The sequence below is a fragment of the Vicugna pacos genome, chromosome X (assembly GCF_048564905.1).
Source record: "Vicugna pacos chromosome X, VicPac4, whole genome shotgun sequence".
Taxonomy (NCBI): Eukaryota; Metazoa; Chordata; class Mammalia; order Artiodactyla; family Camelidae; genus Vicugna; species Vicugna pacos.
This window is the reverse complement of record NC_133023.1, coordinates 23702328-23722706: the sequence shown is the minus strand read 5'-3', so window position 1 is coordinate 23722706 and position 20379 is coordinate 23702328. Positions and strand designations below refer to the sequence as shown.

At 39.9% G+C, this 20379-nt stretch overlaps 1 protein-coding gene across 6 annotated transcripts in view; it reads left to right on the top strand.

The window, feature by feature from the left end:
* DMD (dystrophin) overlaps positions 1 to 20379 on the top strand; it is a 1854428-nt gene that overhangs the window by 1754990 nt on the left and 79059 nt on the right. For all 6 annotated transcript variants that reach the window (XM_031673322.2, XM_072956638.1, XM_072956635.1 and 3 more), the window contains 3 exons: positions 2561 to 2762; positions 4907 to 4992; positions 7120 to 7277. In XM_031673322.2, coding sequence (XP_031529182.2) covers positions 2561 to 2762; positions 4907 to 4992; positions 7120 to 7277 — 446 coding nt within the window. The remainder of the gene's footprint in view (positions 1 to 2560; positions 2763 to 4906; positions 4993 to 7119; positions 7278 to 20379) is intronic.

Below are 20379 nucleotides of genomic sequence, written 5' to 3'. Positions count from 1 at the left end.
TGTTGAAGCTTCTAGAAACAGCTAATCGTTTTGTTTACTGTTTCATCGAAAAATCTCAATGTATTCTTTAAGACGCTCATTTTGAACAGTAAAGTGTATGTTTGTGTGGCAATTAAATTGTCCCGATCGATTTTCTCACCTCTTTTCAAGTCCACAGTGTCAGTTATATACAGCTAAATAGGAGTCTTTTTAAAATTGTTTCACGAAGGCGGGATTTTGTTTGATATGTTTGTTTTGGGAAATGTGTTCTCCAGTCTAATGTGATGGATCGTTCTTCTGTTTAAGCATGTCCAGTTTTAGCCAAGCACACTGCACAATATTTCTCTGCTAACGATGTCATCTCCTACTCCTGCTATTTCCGAGCGATTGCTGTGCCCCCCTCCGGAGCTATTTATGCTCCCAATTTCCTGTTCTGTGTGTTACCATTTACCTGTACAGAGAGAAGAGTAGACTCGATCAAAAGAAATCCGTGCCGTTTGGCTGTTGGTTATTTGTTTCCGTCACACAGGGAAATTAGACTCTTAATACAACAGTGAGTCTAAAAATTCTCACTGGTTCTTACATCCCTGGTTATAAAGCAAAATGTGTGTAATGATTAAGGCGCAGTACCAAAAAAAGAAAATAATAGAAAAACTTCAAAACACGCATAGCTTCCTTCAATATATAAAGAAACATGTTGAGAATATTGGTAGTTGGAGGGAACCCATTCCTCTCTCCTACTCATGGAAATGGTTTGCTGCATTTCTTTCTTTTTTTTTTTTTTTAATGGAAGTACTGCGGGTTGAACCCAGGACCTCATGCATGTTAAGCCTGTGCTTTCCCACTGGGCTATTACCCTTTCCCTGCGTGCTGCATTTCTAAATGTTCTCACTACCTACACCTGCAGATGTGCTCGGAGGGAATCGAGCACACAGAGAGTGGAATGGGAGTCTTTTGTCTCTGCACCTCTCTGGTCTCCCTTACAGTCACTGCTCAGCCTTCCCGGCCTCCTGCTCTGCTTGCATTGTTTTTTGGGGGGTTTTTATTCAATTCTTTATTCTTTTTCCTACCTACCTCCCTCTGAAATCAAGCTACGTTCCTTTCTGCCACTTTACACAGTCTCAGCTTCCATGTAAAGAGGTCATTTCTTTATCTTGGGAGTATTTGTAAGCAAAAGGAGTCAGGGCTTGGCTTTGATAGGGTGAGTGCTGGGCCAGGGCATTGAAGGAAAAGTGGTCCTTGGAAGCGCAGAGCTTTACTCACTGGGATGAAAGACAAAGGAAAAAAAAAAACCTCCTGCTCCCACCACCGGGTTCTCCTTCGTGCTTCTAGGGAAACTTCAAAGGCTACTATTTCCCTTTTTGAAAAGAGAAAAACGTGCACTACATAGGTATTAACCTACATGGGTATTAACCACTATTTCTGGTTTTTGTCCTTAGCGTTTAATTAGAACTAACTACAAATAGTAACCAGTAAAATGCCTTAAAGCCTTAAATTTGCATCTGTTTAGTGTCGGGCAAGCTGTTTACTGACGGAGATGGCCGTGTTTATCTGCAGTTACATTTACAATTGTGTTGCCTCCTCCCCTTAGATGCGTGAGAGATTTGCTTAATTACTATTGATTCTTTATCTCAAAGGACTGAGAATTCAAACCAGAGTTTAGATGTATAAGGTGTTACAAAAGCAATGTTGTTGCATTTCCAATTTGGCTAATAAATTGGCTTTAGAGAAAAGCATCTCTCCGTGACACTTGGGAGTATAATGCTTACGATTTGCTGATGTTGGACAAGGTTGAGATTTCACTTTTGATAAATGTTTGTCTTTCAGCATATGATTAAGTATCACCTCAGATTAAGGCAACCTCCCCCCCACACCAGACTTACAAAGTTCTTAGAGGACTTGAAAAGTACATCGTAGAATATAATTTGAAGGTGAAAGGAGAAATAAGTGAGCCTTGCTTCTAAAAGCTGGATACATTATGCAGTTACTTTGGTTTGCCTATAGAAAATTTTAGTGAAGTTGATTGTTTTTTTATCTCACGTTAAAGTAGCAGAGAGATTAGGAGACGACTAATCTTTCAAGGAGAAAAACCCTTAATGGTTATAAATGCATAGCTGGAAACAGAGTTTACACAACCCTATCCATACAGATTAATCAAACTGACCTTCTCTGATACTAATATAACAAAGTATTGTCGGAAACTCTTTGGGAACCTCTAGTAAAATAGTTTTCTTCTGATTCGGGTGGAAATGACTCTGTTTCCTTGGAATACTGCAGGTCCCCTTAACTCCCAGTTATTTCCCAGCACCATGGGAATGAGAACTGTCTCTCTGCCCACATCTTTTTACCCAAGGCCAGTGAGCCTTGAGAACAACCTTGGAGCCTGAATACTCATCACACTCACCCAACTTAGAGCTGTGGGATGAAAACAAAACACTTTAATAAAAGAGGGTAGGGTTTGGGTTTGGTGTTTACTGAAAAGGTACAAGACAACCCAACCAGGATTTACAAAAAAAAAAAAAAACAGTGAAAGGAGCATTTTCCCCTTTGAATCACTTGTGATTTTTTGCGGCGTTTGCAGTGGACCTCTTGAGCCTGTCAGCTGCATGTGATGCCTTGGACCAGCACAACCTCAAGCAAAATGACCAGCCCATGGACATCCTGCAGATCATTAATTGTCTGACGACTATTTATGATCGCCTTGAGCAAGAGCACAACAATCTGGTCAACGTCCCTCTCTGCGTGGATATGTGTCTCAATTGGCTGCTGAATGTTTATGACACGTACGTATGGCAGGCTTTTTCCAGACTCTGCCACAGGAGGCTTAGTTTACAGAATGGTGCTGGTGTAATTAGCATCACAACAGGGCTCCAGTCTAGAAATACGGTCCTCAAGATGAAAGTTTCATGAAGCCGTGTGACCTAATGCTGTTCCTGTGATTAATCATTTTTGCACTTAATGGAACGAGAAAATATTTTGATAAGCTAGGAGGTAAAAGCTAGAACGTAGGTTGCTCTCAGACTGGAAAACAAACAAAACCCTGAGATACTCATTTTTCAAATAGTACAGTGAGTCACCATGTAGCCATTGGTTCTTTTCATTTCTTGCCTCTCCGGGGGTGGCTGCCTCTCTCCGGCAGAAATGGATGTGCTCCTGGAGATGCTGATGCACCTGTCACCAGATCTGAATAATGATACTTGGCAGATTTTTGCAGAAGAGTGTAAATTGATAAGCCCAAAAAAAAAACCCAAAAAAGAAAAACAAGCCCTTTAAAAGCAGCAAAGTAAGCCCCTCAAACTGAGGGCTTTTATTTATTTATATATACATGGATTTACGAAGTTTCAGTTTGGCACCTCCATTCATCCCTCTCTCTTAGAGACTGCTTGTTGATTTCTTTTGGGTTGCACACGGGAAAGCTCCCCAGGTATTGTCTTGAGCTTAATGAAGGCAGTTGGGGAAGGGAGCAGAAGGAATTGGTCTTAATTTTGACTGAATTCGTAGGCCTCAAAATTATTCTATGCCTGATTCCACATGTCAACAAGAACATATTCCACGTTTGGGAATCTGGGAAGGTTTCCTGAAAGGAGTTGCACAGCAACTATTTTGCCTTCACCTTTGCTGTAGATGTCTACCACCTCCTGGATTAAAATGTACATCTTTTTTTCTGTGTTATTTTGATAAGGTGTTGCTTTTTAAATTCCAAGGTCACTGGGCTATTGAATTCTGATCATTATTTACCAAGCCCTTGAACGTGTTTGAATTTTAATTATTGATTATACTTCCATTTGCTTTGATAGGGTTTCTATTCAGGTCTTCCCTCAAATGTATTTTGGCACCATTTTCTTTGTAGATGATCTGTGAATGGATTCTGAGTATATAACTTCCCTCCTCCATGCCTGGAAATTATTTGGGGGGCAATTTTAACTCCTTGAAGACCTGAGTTACTGTATAAAGTTTATTTGCTAAACTTTGATTTGCCTTTTCAAAGAGGGGGAAAGATAAAATCTTCCAATGATAGGACTTTTGTGAATGTATTAGGACCCAGGATTTCTCTTTGACTAATGGATTCAGTAAATTGAAAGTTCAACATACTGTTCACCGAAAATAACTACTGGGACCTATCCTTTGCAGTTATTCTACGGACTTCTTTTTAACCGACATACAAGGTTCAGTTGCTTTTCATAAGAAAATAAAAAGCTGAAAATTCTCAAAAGACGTTTTCCACAAAATGGAAAACTTTTCATTGTTTTAACTTGTTTCGCATGGATATGATGAACTTGTTAATAGATTTGTCATGTGGAATGCTTTATATGTAAACTGAAAGCATACGTGTGTTAAAACATTGCTCTAGCAATAGGTTACTAAATTACTTTTTAAGGTCATCTATTTGAATGCTCTCTGATAGATTGTATCACTTTTCTTATGGAGATAAATGTTCATATTTTAATTGTGTCATGTAGCCTGAAGTAATTAATTTTCTTCTCAATAAGGGTCAATCTGATGAAAATCTAAATGAGAGTTGAAGAGGGCAGAGCAGTTAGTTGTTGGTAATTTTTTGCCTTCAATAACCAAAGTAGATCATTTCTTAGTACATGGTAGTAATTCTTCTGCTTACTGACATAAACCTAGGTGGCTCTCTATAGATGAATAAAAGGATATTCTTTCTTATTTAATGTAGAGAAATTCTTACCATTCAAGTATGGGCTTTTAAGAACTGAAAACTTGGTTAATTGGTTGAGTTGGTCAACTTTCCATCGCATTCTAGGTCATCAGCCAAACAGATAATGAACTCAGAAATGTTCTTAATGGTCTTAATAAAACAGCGGTCAATAGAGTTCCCATATCCAATTTTTTTTTCATAACTAAGATGTGTTTACTGTTTAGTAAAATGTCAGTAACTGTTTTCTGGTTTGGTTATTCATAATAGGGGACGAACGGGGAGGATCCGGGTCCTGTCTTTTAAAACTGGCATCATTTCTCTGTGTAAAGCACATTTGGAAGACAAGTACAGATGTAAGTCATGTATATTAACTCTGTATTCTTTTATTAATGTTGGCTAATTACCCCAGTACTAGAGGGGGAATGACATAGTGTTCTTATTTGACTGCAGGTTCCTCATGTAAGATGTAGAACTACTTTTAGACTGTCATAAAAATTGGTCTGTGCCGTTCCCTGTCAGAAATTAAATTGTAGGCATTTAAATAGAGAATGAGGATTAACGTCTCGAGTCCGAGTATTATTTTACATTACATTGACTGTGTCTGAATAAAACACTTGTCCCTCAGGGATAAAGTCTGATTTCCTAACCCCTTTGTCTAAGTCAGAAAAATAAATGTGAAGGTTTAATCCGTGCACTTGCCTTGCCTTTGGAGTCTTATTTAAAGAATACTGTCTGGCATTGACGTTCAAAAAACATTGCTTATTTTATAATCATCTTACTGCAATTTGTACTGACATGTCCACTTCTGTGATGTGATTAACATTTTATTATTTGAGAGATAGCTTGCCATTTCTTACCAGGTAAATATCACCTTACAAAATTTCCTTTTGATTAGCCATTGGGCCCTTCTGCTGAAAACTGTAAATCCAAATTAAAAGCAAATGCTAGAAGAGGGATGGTTGGGATTACTAAGCAACCATTCATTCCCATTGTGAAGCAGTGTACTTGTTTCTCCCCTTTAAATGCTTGTGAGAAGTCTTTTTGGTAGGAATATTAAACAAACCTAGTCTATCTTCTCTTTTCCCCTAAGGCCTAGCCACACAGGGATGAGGAGATGTGCTGAGCTTAAGCACGGGCAGGAGATAAAAGAGATTGAATTCCTCCAAAGCCACTCTGTGTCCTACTGCTCATTTCCCCCCTAGGAGTAAACCACAAAATACACAAGCTCTTTTAGCTCTCACTTTTATGTAGTTTCCACTGAGTTTTCTCTTCCTAAGAACCCAAGGAAAAATAACGGAACAGCTTTTGTTAACCATTTAAAACTGTATTTGGGGATAAAATAGAATATTTCTGCAGGCTTTCCTCCTTTAAATGCTGTAGTTACTTGTTATAGGTTAGCTTTTACGCTAACGTTGCCAATGGTATGGTTCCAGCGCATCGTGGTACCAAATTGGTTCCTCAAGGACGCTTCCAGCCTGTGTGTCAAATAACTACTAAGAGGGAACATGTTTGAGGTTTGCAAAACAAAAATGTTAACTTCAAACTGGGATATTTGAAGAGAATTCATAATTTTGAAATTATGTGTGTGTTTTGGAGAGACGAGGAAAGGCTGTGTATGAGATCTCACTGTTCTTATTGGCGTCTTCAGTATCTCGTTAAAACATTTCATTTCCGAGAGATGAAAGTGTGCTCTTGAGTAGGCTAAGCTTTCTTGGATTTAGTTTTTTGGCAACTTCTATTTGAATGCAAGGTAGGATTAAACTAATTTTATTTCTGAGAACAAACCATATGTTGCAGGTGTTTGGCATAGTCATACCTTCTGTGAATCCACATATATTGGGCACCCGCAGTCCTCCAAATGCAACTCTTCCACTCTACATGTTTCTGGCGCACAGGTGACAAAGAGATGGTCCCTGCCCTCAAGGGGATATCAATCTTCAGCCCCAAAGACAGACACATATTTAATCAGTGACACTGTAAAGTGATTTGAGCTAATTACAAATACGTACAGCATCTTGTGGGAACACATAGGAGAAAATAATTGTATGACTTCATAAAGAAGCCCCAATTTTGGAACATTTTTGAATCTGATGTCCACAGGGGATAGAACCTTGGGCCAGTACTGTGATTCTTAATGCTAAAACATTTATTGCATGATAGTGGTCACATCCTATATATATTTTCCAAATGGTTATGTTCTCGCTTAGGAAAAATTCATGTGTCAAAACTGTATATAAACTCATTTCTTGCAGGGCTACAGTTTATTTAAAATCTGTCACACTTCGTATATACACAGGGATGATTAACTTGATCCCCCCAAATAATAAATGTCCAGATTAGTGTACAGTAGCAGTAGCTTCTCTGTGGAAATGTTGGCTGTTCTTGAGAATTGGTACTGGAGTTGAGTTGGTCGTTAGGTTCTGCCAGCATCTACTTGGTCCTGCTTTTTGATCATTGCAATTCTCGTCTTCCTTTTGTAGACCTTTTCAAGCAAGTGGCCAGTTCAACGGGATTTTGTGACCAGCGCAGACTGGGCCTCCTTCTGCATGATTCTATCCAGATCCCAAGACAGCTGGGTGAAGTCGCATCCTTTGGGGGCAGTAACATTGAGCCAAGTGTCAGGAGCTGCTTCCAATTTGTAAGTTATTCACCGTCTTAAGTAGCATGTTTGTTCTGTTGTATTTTAGAAATTAATTTAAAAACCACAGAACTTTAGTTTCTCTTAGTAGCTCTCCTATAGGCAGGTAGGTGGGGAATTTTTGATATTTGAAACGTCCGTAGGCAATGGCTTCTGAAACTGTGGATTTCAGGGGAGAGGACAGTGCAAAGGAAGGGAAAGAAATCTCCATCTGCAGCCAGAATCCCACAGTTACTAAGTTGCTGGGAGGGAAGGGCGTCTGCAGTGGTTTAGCAAAAGAGAAAATAAATCTCCGGCCATGGAAATCCTTTGTAAATAAGAAAATGACCTTCCTAGGTGAGTCTCTTAGTCTCAGTTTTTGTCCCTAACCTAATTCTGTCTAATTATGTATTTTCGCCTTCTTTTCAATGGCTGTTGGTAAATAGCTGACACAGCTATCGTTTTTCTAAATTTTTTCCTTTTGTAGCTTTGACATTCCTCTACTATTCCAAGGCCTGGGTGGTGACTTCCCATAGGCTTACAACCAGGTCAGAGGTTTGTACTCTCTGCTAGTGTCCTTCACCAGCTCAGCACACTCCTACCCATTCTCTTTGGTTTCCTGCCCCATTGCCTTTTCCACACCATAATCAGTGTCCCCAGAGACATCCTCTTCCTCCCAGATACCTAAGCATTCCACTGACAGACATTTAGGTTGTTCCTCTTTTTTGGCAAGGTAGGTAACACTGCAGTGAACATCTTTAGGCAGTTAGCTCTTTACTTTGATTCACATTTTTCCCTTTAGGATAAATTCTCTGGAATGGGATTACCAGATGAAAAGGTATAAGCAGTTTTCTGGCTTCGGATACGTATTACCAGATGGCTTTTTATCAAAATTGTCTCTATTTATAATCCCACTAGCACTGAAGGAGTGAGGTGTTTGCAGTGTCACATTTTTCGCAGTGTTCTTCTGTTGTTTTCTAAATTCTAGGAACTATTTTTGTTATCTGGGGTTTCAGTCCATTCTAATCTCATTATCAGTAGAACTAGGTGTACAGATAATTGGGTTAGACCTGTATGTAGTCTGACCACAGACTACGGTCAAACTCTAGAAGGGCTCCTGGGTAGAACATTGTCAATGTTTAGAAATTTCAAGCAGTTTGAGCATTTGTTTAATAGTTAATTGGGCAGATTGAATATATATACACACACAATAAGGCTGCTTATATAGGGTTGGATATACTAGGGGTTGGTTTGACAAAATTATGGCAAATTAGCTGCAAAAGTAAAACAGATGTGGAGAAATAAACACATTTTTCACCTCGTACTCAAATCTCCCAAAACATGAATAGACTATCACTCCCTCTGGGTTTTGTCTTGTGTGTTGCTGCATTAATATTTCTACTCCAGAATGTTGAAACAAGTAACTTTCATACAATGAATATTAATGGCCACAAATAGTCCAGATTCATTCTGGTTTGTTTTTTTTTTCTAAAATCCAGTTCTGAAACAACTTGCAATGGCTTAATTTTCTTCCCCTAAGCGTTCTTTTCTCTTTAGTCATGTTTCAGTAACTTTTTGCATCCTAGTTATGAAACACACACGTGTTCATATATACATATCCACACACAGCTGTGTGTGTCCTGTGATGGGTTGAGAGTAAGGGTCAGAACACAGATCTTCCAACAGCCATGTCTGTTCAGGGACAGTTCCTGCCACAGAGCCAGGTGGACTGGACTCAGGGCTGCTGGAGCCATTGTCCCATCCCCCCATGGTACTTACTGACCATGCTGCTGCCAACACTAGCAGCCACCGCCACCCTCACTGCACTCTCTCTCTTTCCATTGAAATATATCTGACATCAACATTGTGTAAATTTAAGGTGTATGACATGTTCATGTGATACATTTATATATTGTAATATGATTGCCATTGTAGCGATAGCACCTCAGTCACGTCATTATCATTTCCTTTTTTGTGATGGGAAGCTCTAGTCTCTGGCTCTCTTGAACTCAAGCAGCTGTCGGGACAAGGGACTGTTGAGCAGAAACTCCACTTTCCCTAGTGCCACCCCACTATCAGGAGCCTGTTGCATCCTTGGGGAGGGGGAGCGGGAGTGCCTGCCTTTTTCATTCACTTCCTGCCCCTTGTTCCACTACTTCCCTGTCCCGGTAGCAGCATGCTCTCTTCTCAGCACCAGAACTTTGAACTCAGGCCACCACTCCATCACATAGTGATTGAATGCATCCTAGCTAGCCAGTCTCCAAGCTCTCGGAAAGGTTTATGCTGAGAATGGGGGAAATCCAACATCTTTGGTTTGATTCTGTTTCATTGCCACTTGCACACTTGTTTAAATTATTACAAGTGATGAGAAGGCCTGGAAGCAGTTTCTTTCCCTTAAAAAAATTAATACTTTACTAATTTTTCTTCTAACTCTAAATGTTCAAAGAAGAAAATTTGGAAAATACAAAATAGTAGACCAAAAAAACCTGTTACCACTGTTAATATCTTGATGGATTTCCCCCAATGAATACATTTCTCTAAAACCACACCCTGGTCACTTTCATTGGTCTTACTGCTCTCTCTGTTTAACTCTCGGACCTTTCCCATCTGTTTCTATAACTGCCCACAGTTTGCTTTCACTACCATGAAATAGCTTCTCCCTACCATTTGTACTGACCATGGTTGTAAATGATATTGTTACTATTGCTACTGATGATAACATTTTACCTTTGTTCGCATAGTTTTCTTTGAGATGAATAGAATGGACAGACTTGAGGGGCTTTGTTTTTATTGTTGTTTCAGTAGATGGAGAATTTATCCGTTCCCCTGCAGTTTGTCAGCTGGTGGAAGGATTTGACTCTTAGTCAGTGTCCCCAACCCCATTTACCTCCTCATCCCCAAATATGTACTTTTTGATGCTAATGCTCTTCAGCTTCCCAAGCTGAAGCAACAGGAAGTTTTTCTGAGTCTCTGCTAGATTACGAGATGCCATAACAAAACAGGGAACATAGGAGAGATGAGGAGAAGAGGAATCCTCATTTTAAGAGGTCGCGTATTGGTAAATTGAATGTGGCTAGAAGGACGTTGTGCACCTTGTGTAGGTACAGAGCCAGGCGAGGTTTATATTGCCTAGATTTGGGGCCCCTCTCCACCTGCTAGTAATTGGCAGTCTGCTTGGACAGATCCATTGTGAATGCTTCCTTCAGAGTTGGCGTCTCGGCCCTGGCGGGCTGTTCCTCAGCCAGGAGCCCTGGCCGTCACCTTGCCTTTCGGAAACTGCAGTGTGCATGAAAATTTGATGTTTGCTGTAGGGAGAGATAACAGGACTGAAAATGCCCTCTGCCCTCTGTTTGAAGTGTAAGAGCTTGGGAACGGGGCCGGGCTGGTTCCTTCAGCAAGCTGTGCTCAAAGACTGCTCTTCCTAGCAACCCGAGGAAACGCACGGCGGCGTGGCGGTGCTCGTTTCTCCTACAAATGCATTCCCTGCATCTCAGAAGGCGAAGTGGACTTCAGACTATAGTCTTTTTATTTCCTTTGCTGTCTTCTTTTCAAGCTAGTGCAGTTCGAAAAATGTCAGCTTCTGATTCAGACAAGGGCGTGGCAGGGACAAGAGGACAGCGGTGTTTTCATGTGCAGTACTCGCGGGGTGATCTTTTTGAAGGTTTCCTCGCCCCTGTCCCTCCGTCCTGGAGATGGGTGGTGGTGATGGTCACACAGCAATGTGTATATACTTAATACCAGTGAATTGTCCACTTAAAATGGTTAAGATAGTAAATTCTATGCTTTGTGTGTCTTATCACATTAAGAAAAAAATGGGGGGAATAGCTCAGTGGTAGAGCATGTGCTTAGCATGCACAAGGTCCTGAGTTCAATCCCCAGTACCTCCATTAAAAAAGACATAAATAAATAAACCTGGTTATCTCACCCCTCCAAAAAAATAGGGGGAAAAAACCCAAAAACTTTTGTTAAAGAAAGAGAAAAGGAAATCGCCAAGTCTAAATAAGATGCTTTGCCTACTAAAAATCAGGATAGATCCTTCAAGGAATTACCCATTAAGCCGGTAAAGGAAGTCGTATCTGTGGATTTTAAAGGGGAAAATTTACTATAAATGTATGGATTTGACAGTGGTGTCTTCATTGCTACTAAGTGAGGCGACAGGGTATGTTTCTACGTTGGACGCATACTGCAGTCAGCACAGTTACTGGGAAATTGACTCTTGAGTATTCGTAGAAGTAAAGATTTGAAATTAGTTTGTTTTGGAAATACAGCTACAATTAGTGCATCATCGGATTGATCTGCTTTCATATTCCGTGCAACCATCCCTGTTGACGGAGTAGATTAATCCTTATGACCTCAAGTAAGGCCAGGTCTGCCCTGGCCATGAGTCACGCAGACTGCCCAAAGGAACCCTGGAGTTCGTCCACATGTCTCCTTTTTCAGATGAGAAAACTGAAACCTAGAGAGGCAGAATGAATATATTCTACATTCTGCAGTTATATTCATGTCAGAACGAGACATCAGGCCCAAGTTCCCTATGTTCCAAGCCAGTATTTCCTTCTGCTAAACCATCTGAGTAGAAGTAGATGGCTTGAAGCAGTTCAAATACTAGACTGAACTGAGAAAGTGTTAAGATGATCGATCCCTTATATGAATTTTAGGTTATAATAGGATGATGTGGATAACTGAACACTCTTATCCCTACCCCAACACATGTACACACACACACACACCATGATCTTTATTTAAAATACTCTAATCCCACTTTCAGTTGTCTAGTCTACCTTCAAATGAAATCAAATAATATTTCCTTTTAGGTTTTCAGTTTAAAAAAAAAAAACGCTTTTATTTGACTCCAGAGAAGTCAAGTATCTGTAAATTGGTGTTTGGCTGTGCCCTTCGAAGTGCTCCCCCTGGCCCTCCCCTGATAGTCTTTGTACTGTTTTCTTCTGTAAACATTTTAAAGACTTTATTGTTTAGATAGAATCAAGTATAGCAACTTTATATTCAACATGCTTCACCTACAAGAGCTTGCGTGTCAAAATCTGTTTATTTTACATCTGTTTTCTGCCTCCTGTTGTATTCATGCATTCAGAATGAATAAGTTGCTTTTTCATCTGTCTTCTGAATTTTTATATTCATATGACAAAAATGAATATCATCTATGCACAGTTGTTGTAATATAGAATGACATAGAAATGAGGATAAATTATAATCTCAACTGTGGAAAGCATGTGTGTGTGTGTGTGTGTGTGTGTAAATAAAAAATCATTCCAGGACATGTGAAGTGGCAGAGTGGCTAAGCTCATAGACCCTTGAAGCTAACTACTCAGGTTCAAATCCCAGCTCTGCTCTTTGCTGAGTGTGTGACCTTGAATTCCTTTCTTGACCTTCTTGGCCCCTAAGTTCTTGGACTGAGCTAGTAGAGGCAGGGCACTTAGAGTGGTGGGCACATAGTAGGTACTCACTGGGCATTAGCTACCATTATCTAAAGTGTATTTAAACATGAGGATAGCCCACCAAGATTAACAATTCCTTTTATCTGTAACCAAGCATCTATAGATTAGATTGTAGACACTCTTGAGATGGTGGTAAGATACCATGCCAAGACACTTCTTAATCCGTTTGACAGCATTCCCCATGCCAATTGATCACATTTTATATTTTCCATGCTTAAAATAACTCCTAAAAATTCCATTTTGCTTAGATTTCCTTTGGCTGTTTTTTCAGTAATCAAACTATGGTCCCTTTGGTCCCATAGACATTCTTTTTATACCCCTTTGGACTGATGGGTAATTGCTAGTGACTACGATGTAAGTTATTTAGGACTTGGTGTGTCTAAGTAGAGGTGGCATCACCAGGCTCCTACTGGGCCTGCTCATGGACAGAATTCCTACAAATTTTTAGGAAAAGACCTTTCATCAGAGTATTATCAGCATTGTCTTGAGTTGACTATTGGTTTTCAATTGTCGATTTTTTCTTCTTTACTATAAGCTGTGGCCGTGGCTTCTGTGGTTAACTTTCTCATTCTGGAGTGATGGATATTTTCTTCACCAGCATTTTAAAGATAGGTTTGTGTTGTAGTTGAATCCTGTTTCATTCATAGTATACGTATTGCAAAGGAAAATCATGTCTTCCTGTTTCCCCTCCTCAGTCTTCTAAAGCAGTATTCTTTGTTAGGACCAAAGTTTCCTTCCTTCCTTCCGTCCTTCCTTCCTCTCTTCCCTTCCCTTCCCTAAGCTGAGACAGAAGTGCTAATGAAGAAAACATATTTTGGGGGAGCCATGGAAGAATATTCTGGACTCCCTTTCATCAATTCACCATGACTTCAATTTCACGTTGATACTTACCCCAGAAGCTCATGGAAACAAGGAAACATGAGTTCAACATTCACTGTTTTCTTTTTTTCCCCCATGTTTGTCACTGGCTCATAAGTTGGATTTTTTAAAATAGAAAGTTCTTTCTACAAAGATTTATTTAAGATGAAAGGAAGTGCAAAATGTCTTCCTGTGTTACCCTTACTTGTTTGTCTAGAGTCCTTTGTGTGTCTTGATACTCTAATAGCTAAAGATTTTTTGTTCATTTGTTCGTTTACTTTGGGCTTGGGGGGAGCATTTGATAAAATAGCTAAAATCTTTTTCTAATTTGCTTTTTTTTAAGCTACATTTTAAAATATATACAGTAAAATTTGTTCTGGTGTTCATTTCTCCGAGTTTAGACGAATGTATATAGTTGTCACCATGACTATAATCAAGACATTTTCATCACCCCTAAAATTCCCTCTTGTTTTGTGGTCATCACGCCTGCTCCCAGTCTCTGGAAACCACTCCTCCATATTCTGTTCCTATATGTTTACCTTTTCCTGAACTGGATTTTAAATGATTGTTGGAGGCTATTGTGGAAGAGTTAATGTTAAATAAAGCTTGTACTTTAGCATAATGTGTCCTGATACATACTCGAGAAAAATGTTCCATGATATCTACAGGCAGATATATGTGCTTCACCATGCATATGGAAAAGTTTTCTGTTAAATAAGAACTCTCTCTAGCATAAATTAATAACATTGAGTGTACTTACAGATTTGCATAGATTTTTAAATTGTGCTGCTGTTCCCTGGAGCCATGATGTTAATTGGTTTATTAGTCAGGTGGAGTGGAGAGCCTGAGGTCAGGACAGTTGTCCTTGAACATGTAAATGAAGAGTGGATGATCACCGTGCATTATTGTTTGGGCTTATTTTATCTTTAATGGGGGATTCAGAGTCCTGATTAATCTTTAGAGCAGTGACTACTGGCCTCCAACCTGCTCATTATCTTCAGAACTTTAAATAAAAGACTTGATTTCTACCCAAGACAGGAGTGATGGGGAGCCTTTTACTTCTTCTTGTCTCGCCAGCACAACTCTTGACCTCTCAATCATTATTTTAAAATTTTCTGTAAACGTGGAGCTGCTTAAACTCGTTTTTATGGCTGAAAACCCATAGTCAGGTATCTGGGCGAAGCACATCTCAGCAGAGTGTACTAGAGGATGCTTTAGGAACAACGACGCTAAGAACAGGAAATCGGTTGGGTATTAGGTTTGCATTTTGTCAGAAAATTAATCCTAGAGAGTTTTTCACATTTTATACCATTGACATCGATGGCATTTCCTCCTCCCTTTTCACAGTCATCACAGTTTCCAACCAGCATTTTATTTGGAAAAAATTTCAAGTGTAAAGAAAAGTTGAAAAGATGATATGATTAACAAGCATACGTCTCGTGTGGCCAACCCTGCTTAGCGTTTTGCCCCATTTACATTTCGCGATGTCTTCACTTGAATCCGCATACACAAACATGTTTCTCCCCTTTACCGTTTAAAAGTAAAAGGACATTACACCGTAAAACATAAACCCTAAACACTTCACCATACATCTTTTTTGAAAGGACTTCCTCCTGCATAACTACATCCTGTCGCCACACACAAAAACATCATTTCAGTGGTATCATCCAGCACGTAGTCCACATTGAAATGTCACCGTGGCTTCAGAATGTTCCTTATTTCTGGCTTTCTTCTCCCATGATTCCAGTCAAGGTCTTTGTCTCTCACTGGCTGGTCAAGTCTCTACATACACTTAATCTGAACAGTCTCCCAGCATTTTGTTTTTGTTTTTACATTCATAACATTGACATTTTTGAGGAGTCCAGGCAGCTCTCTTGAAGAATGTCCCATATTCTGGAGTTTTCTGAGTTTCTTCACGATTAGATTCCGGATGATTTTTTGTTTGTTTGTTTTTAGCAAGAGGAAGACAAAGGCGCTGTTGTGTGCTTGCCTACTACGTCACATGTAGGGGGACAAAATAACACTTGGTTCTTACTGGTAATACTAAGAACGTTAAGGTGGTGTCAGTCAGATATCTCCACTGTAAAAGTACCCTTTTCCCTTTGTAATTAGAAAGTCACTTTTGTGATATTTTGAGCACTTATGAACATCCTGTTCCTCAACAGGCTTTCACCCTATGGTTTTAGTCTCCATTGATGATTCTTTTCTAATTTAGCTATTAGGTTGGTGATTTTCCAGTTCTACCATCCTTTCTGCATATATTACCTGGTTTTCTTCTATAAAGAAGAGCTCCCGCTTTCCCGCTTTCTCTCTTTTGTTGTGTGTGTGTATCACCCTAGACATCTAGGGTGATTTTGCATGTACAAACAATTGGACTTCTCATGGTCAAGCTGCCTTCGGACACTATTTTTGCCATGACATTGCTGGAAACGCCAGTGCATAGAATTGACAGCCCTTTTCCCCCATAGTAATGTAGACATATATCTGAGAAATACATTTTCATATTAACCGGCTCTTTTGTGAGACCAGATCGTGTAACATGAGCTATGTGCTAATGAGGATTGAGAATCTCATAGGCTTTTCTGTGTCTTTTTTTCCCCTCTTTTTGCAACCTCAATTTCTACTGACCTGCACTTCACAGTCCATGTAGCTCATATGTGCCGTAGCATCTAGCAGTAGGAAGGAGGATATGTAATGTCAAAAAGAAGGGGGAAAGGAGGCAATCAAGGGAGATGTGAGTATGCACTTAGCGCAGTGCTTTTTGAGTATTCACTTGTATCTTCATGCAGCTCTCCAGCTTAGAATTCAGTTCAAGAGGTGGTACCTGGGCTTTGTCTCAAGTAGGCCTTGTTTAGGTATGAGAGCCTCTAACGCCGACAAGTAAAAGATTCAAAAGATTTTGGAGATCAGCTTGTGTGTTCCCATAGGAAATCATTTTGGTCCACCCTCTTTAAGACCACTTTAAGCATACATATTTTAGTATTAAAATAATAGATAATCTTGAGCTGTTTCCTTAACCTCTTTGAGCCTTTTTTCATCTGTAACATGAGGTTCAACAGATTATCTCAAGAGCTGCTTATCCCCAGGTTTCTTTGATTGTATGCTAAATGTTACACATGGAAAAGGCAGAAGGGGATATAGATTACTGTATTTATTTCACAGCTTGGTCCTTATCAGCCAAGTCTTACCTGATCTTCTAGGTAGCAGTGCTTGTAGCAGAGATACAAGGTACAGAAAACAGTCTTGTATATACAGTGTGGCCTTCCACATGAGACCAGCTGTTCTCTGACTAGAAGTAGCACAGACTAAGAACAAGATGTGAAAAAACATTGTGCGAAGCCTCATATAAATGATCCCTTGTGTCCCTACACTATAGTGTCCTCAGCAACTCAAAGGTAAAACACAAGGTTCTCGTGTCTGAGAGGATCAAACTGCCACCTTCCTTCTGTTTTATTTGTTACATGCAGGTTTCGTACAGTTTTATAGCAGATTTTTTTTATCACTCATTTGATTTCCATAAAAATTGGGATTGTTTGGAAGAAGAGTCATTAATATTCTTTACAACTTGTGCTTGTTCCTCCTTTTATGTTCGTTGCTAGTGCAGACTTCTCTCTTATGTAAAATATTCCACTGATGCCCTTGGTAGATTTAGAGGTTGTTAAAGAAATCATAGTAACAGCTCAGGGAACAGTTGGGAACTGCCCGTCCTATACTGTCTGACCCCGGCCAGCCGTTCTCCTCGTAGTTCTAAATCTTTGTGTACAGACAGTAATTCACAAACTGTTTCGATCAATTGAAATTCAGCAAATCTTTCCAAACACTAGGGCTTTTTACATTCAAGGCCAGAAAAGTTGGGTTGTCAGCTATTAATGCCATAACCTATTAACAATGGCGGCAATATTGACATGATTATTTGGATTTGTGAAGGGAACATTTTACTAGTGAAAACAGCAGATGAAAATGGCCAGGAAGAAGAGATTAACCTTTTTAAAAATCTGTGGTATGTCCCCAGTGTTTTCCACAAATTTCCCTGTTTCTGTCAGTAAGAATGTTCGGAAATTCTATTCATGAATCTGAATGCATGCAATAGTTATATATTTAGATACTGTTTTCATTCTAAATGGGCAGGAACTCTACTAAATAAAATGAAAACATACACTCATATGTGTACACACACAGACACTAACACCGACACCCACACTTTTGTACTAGCTGACTGCCTTAACCTTGCTTGGAATAATTATTTGCCATGATTTAATTAGTTGCTATTTGTCCTAGCATACATTGCATAGAGTTTCTTTTTGAGAAGCAACCTGATTTCAAATTGGGGTCTAAGATTTTAGCATGTTCCCTTGTGACTTATAGTTTGGGCTTTTCATTTATGAGTCCTTTTTGGTTCCTCTATCCACAATATATAAACATATTTAGCTTAAAATGTTAATTGAGGTACAACTGACATACAACATTGTGTACGTTTAATGTACGACGTGGTGCTGTGACAGTTATATATTGTAATATGCTCACCAGGCTTGTGTTAGCTCACACCTCTGTCATGTCGCATAAGTACCATTTTATTTTTGTGATGGGAATAATTAAAATCTAGTCTCCTAGCAACTCTGAAATTTATAATACAGTATTATTGACTATAATCACTTTGCTGTGCATTAGATCTCAAGAAATTATGTACTAGCTGCAAGCAGATAATCGCCCCAATTTACCCAGCCCCAGCCTCCCATAACCGCCGTTCTATTCTGGTTTGGGGAATTTAGCTTTTTTAGAGTTCATACATGAGAGATATCATACAGTATTTGTCTTTCTCTGTCGGACTTATCTCATTTAGCATAATGCCCTCAAGGTCCATCTGTATGGTCAAAAATGGCAAGATTTCCTTCTTTCTCGTGGCTGAATAGTATTCCGCTGTATACACACACAGCACATCTTTTTTTATCCATTCATCCATTGACGGACACTTAGAATGTTTCCATGTCTTGGCTGTTGTGCATAATGCTGCAGTGAACACGGGAGTGCAGGTGTGTCTTCAGCATGCTATTTTCATTTCCTTCGGGTATATACTCAGAAGTCCAATTGCTGGATCACTTGGTAGTTCTAGTGTTAGCTTTTTGAGGAACCTCCATACTGTTCTCCATAATGGCTGAACCAGTTTACATTCCCAGCAGCGGTGCGCACAGGTTCCCTTTTCTCCAGCCTCACCAATGCTTGTCTCTTGTCTTGTCTTCTGACAGCCCTTCTAGCAGGCATGAAGGGATGGATACCACATTTCTCTGTCCACAGTGCATTAACCAGTGTAGCCTTTCTCTCCCAGTCAGTAGTTGATCGGGCCTATCATAGCTGCTCGGTTTCTGTGTCTGGAGGACAGCTGTCTGCCTGCTGGGGGCCCTGCAGAGCTCCAGGGAAGTCTGACATTTAGGTAATCATCGTTTTCTCATGTTGGTTTCTCAGTTTTGACAAATGAAGCATGTCATTGTAAGGTATTAACATTAGGGCACGTTTTCTCAATCTTGGCACTACTGACACGTTGGCCAGGGTGATTCTTTGTTGTACGGCCTGTCCTGTGCAATGGTGGACATTTAGCAGGATCCTGGCCTCTGCCCACTGGGTGCCAGTGACACCCCCTCCCTGAGTTGTGACAACCAAAAATGTCTCCAGACATTGTCGGGTGTCCTCTGGGGGTAGAGAATTGTCCCTGGTTGAGAACCCTTGACCTCAAGCATAGCTGTCTGCCTGTGAGCTTCCCTTCAGGCCCCAAGTATGAATTGTGTGTATTCCTAGATTTTAAGCGAAATCATTCTAAATATATCCTGCAAATCCAGAAATAGACTACGGATTAGCCTTTTGCATGTGACACTGTAACAGACAAACTAACAGAGAGCCATTTACTTAAAAAACTATTTAGAAGTAAAGTAGGCATTTGAGAATGTACTTACTTTATCCTCTACTCCTTAGATGGCTGTTATACGTTTAATTTTTTTTTGCTCTTCAGGATGAGTAGGCAGTTTTTTTGTCATTCTTATTCAGATATAATCCTTCCTTTTATTTATCGTGATCACAGTTTAATTCCCACCCATCGTTCACTTCAGTAAACCTTGACGGAAGGTATAGAAACATAGTTCCTGTGTAGGAGAGGAATGAAGGAGGTTTAGACAAGTATTATTTCCAGGACAAAAGGTAGTTCCTTTTTATCGTCTGAGAACTACTGGCTACAGACAGTCTCTTGCCTAATGTTTACCTCTCTCTCTGCTATATTTTTCCATTTTATGAAGTATTGCCATGTTTTTTTCAAAAGCCTGACAATTGGGATGCCAGTTACCTTCTCCTACAAATATGATATACGTGTTTATGGTAGCTGGGCTGCGGGGCTTGCCGAGAAATCTTCCCATTGCATTTCTCCTGTGGCCGTGAACTGATGTTGTTAGTCTGAGAGAAAAATCAATATTCAGATCAATGCTCTGGCAGCTATTTGGGGCCTTCAGTGCCTGAGGGTTCATGGAAGGCATGCTGGGAAGGAAACCCAAAAGTTAGTCTGAACCATGGCAAATCCCCTAACTCCCAACCGGCCACGTAATGTCCTTCGAAGTTATTATATTGGTAATTACATCCCTTGGCTAGAAATGCCGGATATTGGGATTCCTTTAGCTTGGCTTTGTACCTTGTTCAGATGACATTTGTATAAAGCCACCCTGCAATCTGCTGTAATGCAGCAGCAGTAATTCCAGCAGACTCCATCCCTAGCCTCCATGCTGTGGAGAGTGGCTGATAGGTGGGGACCAAGAGAGAAAGAGCGGGGACCC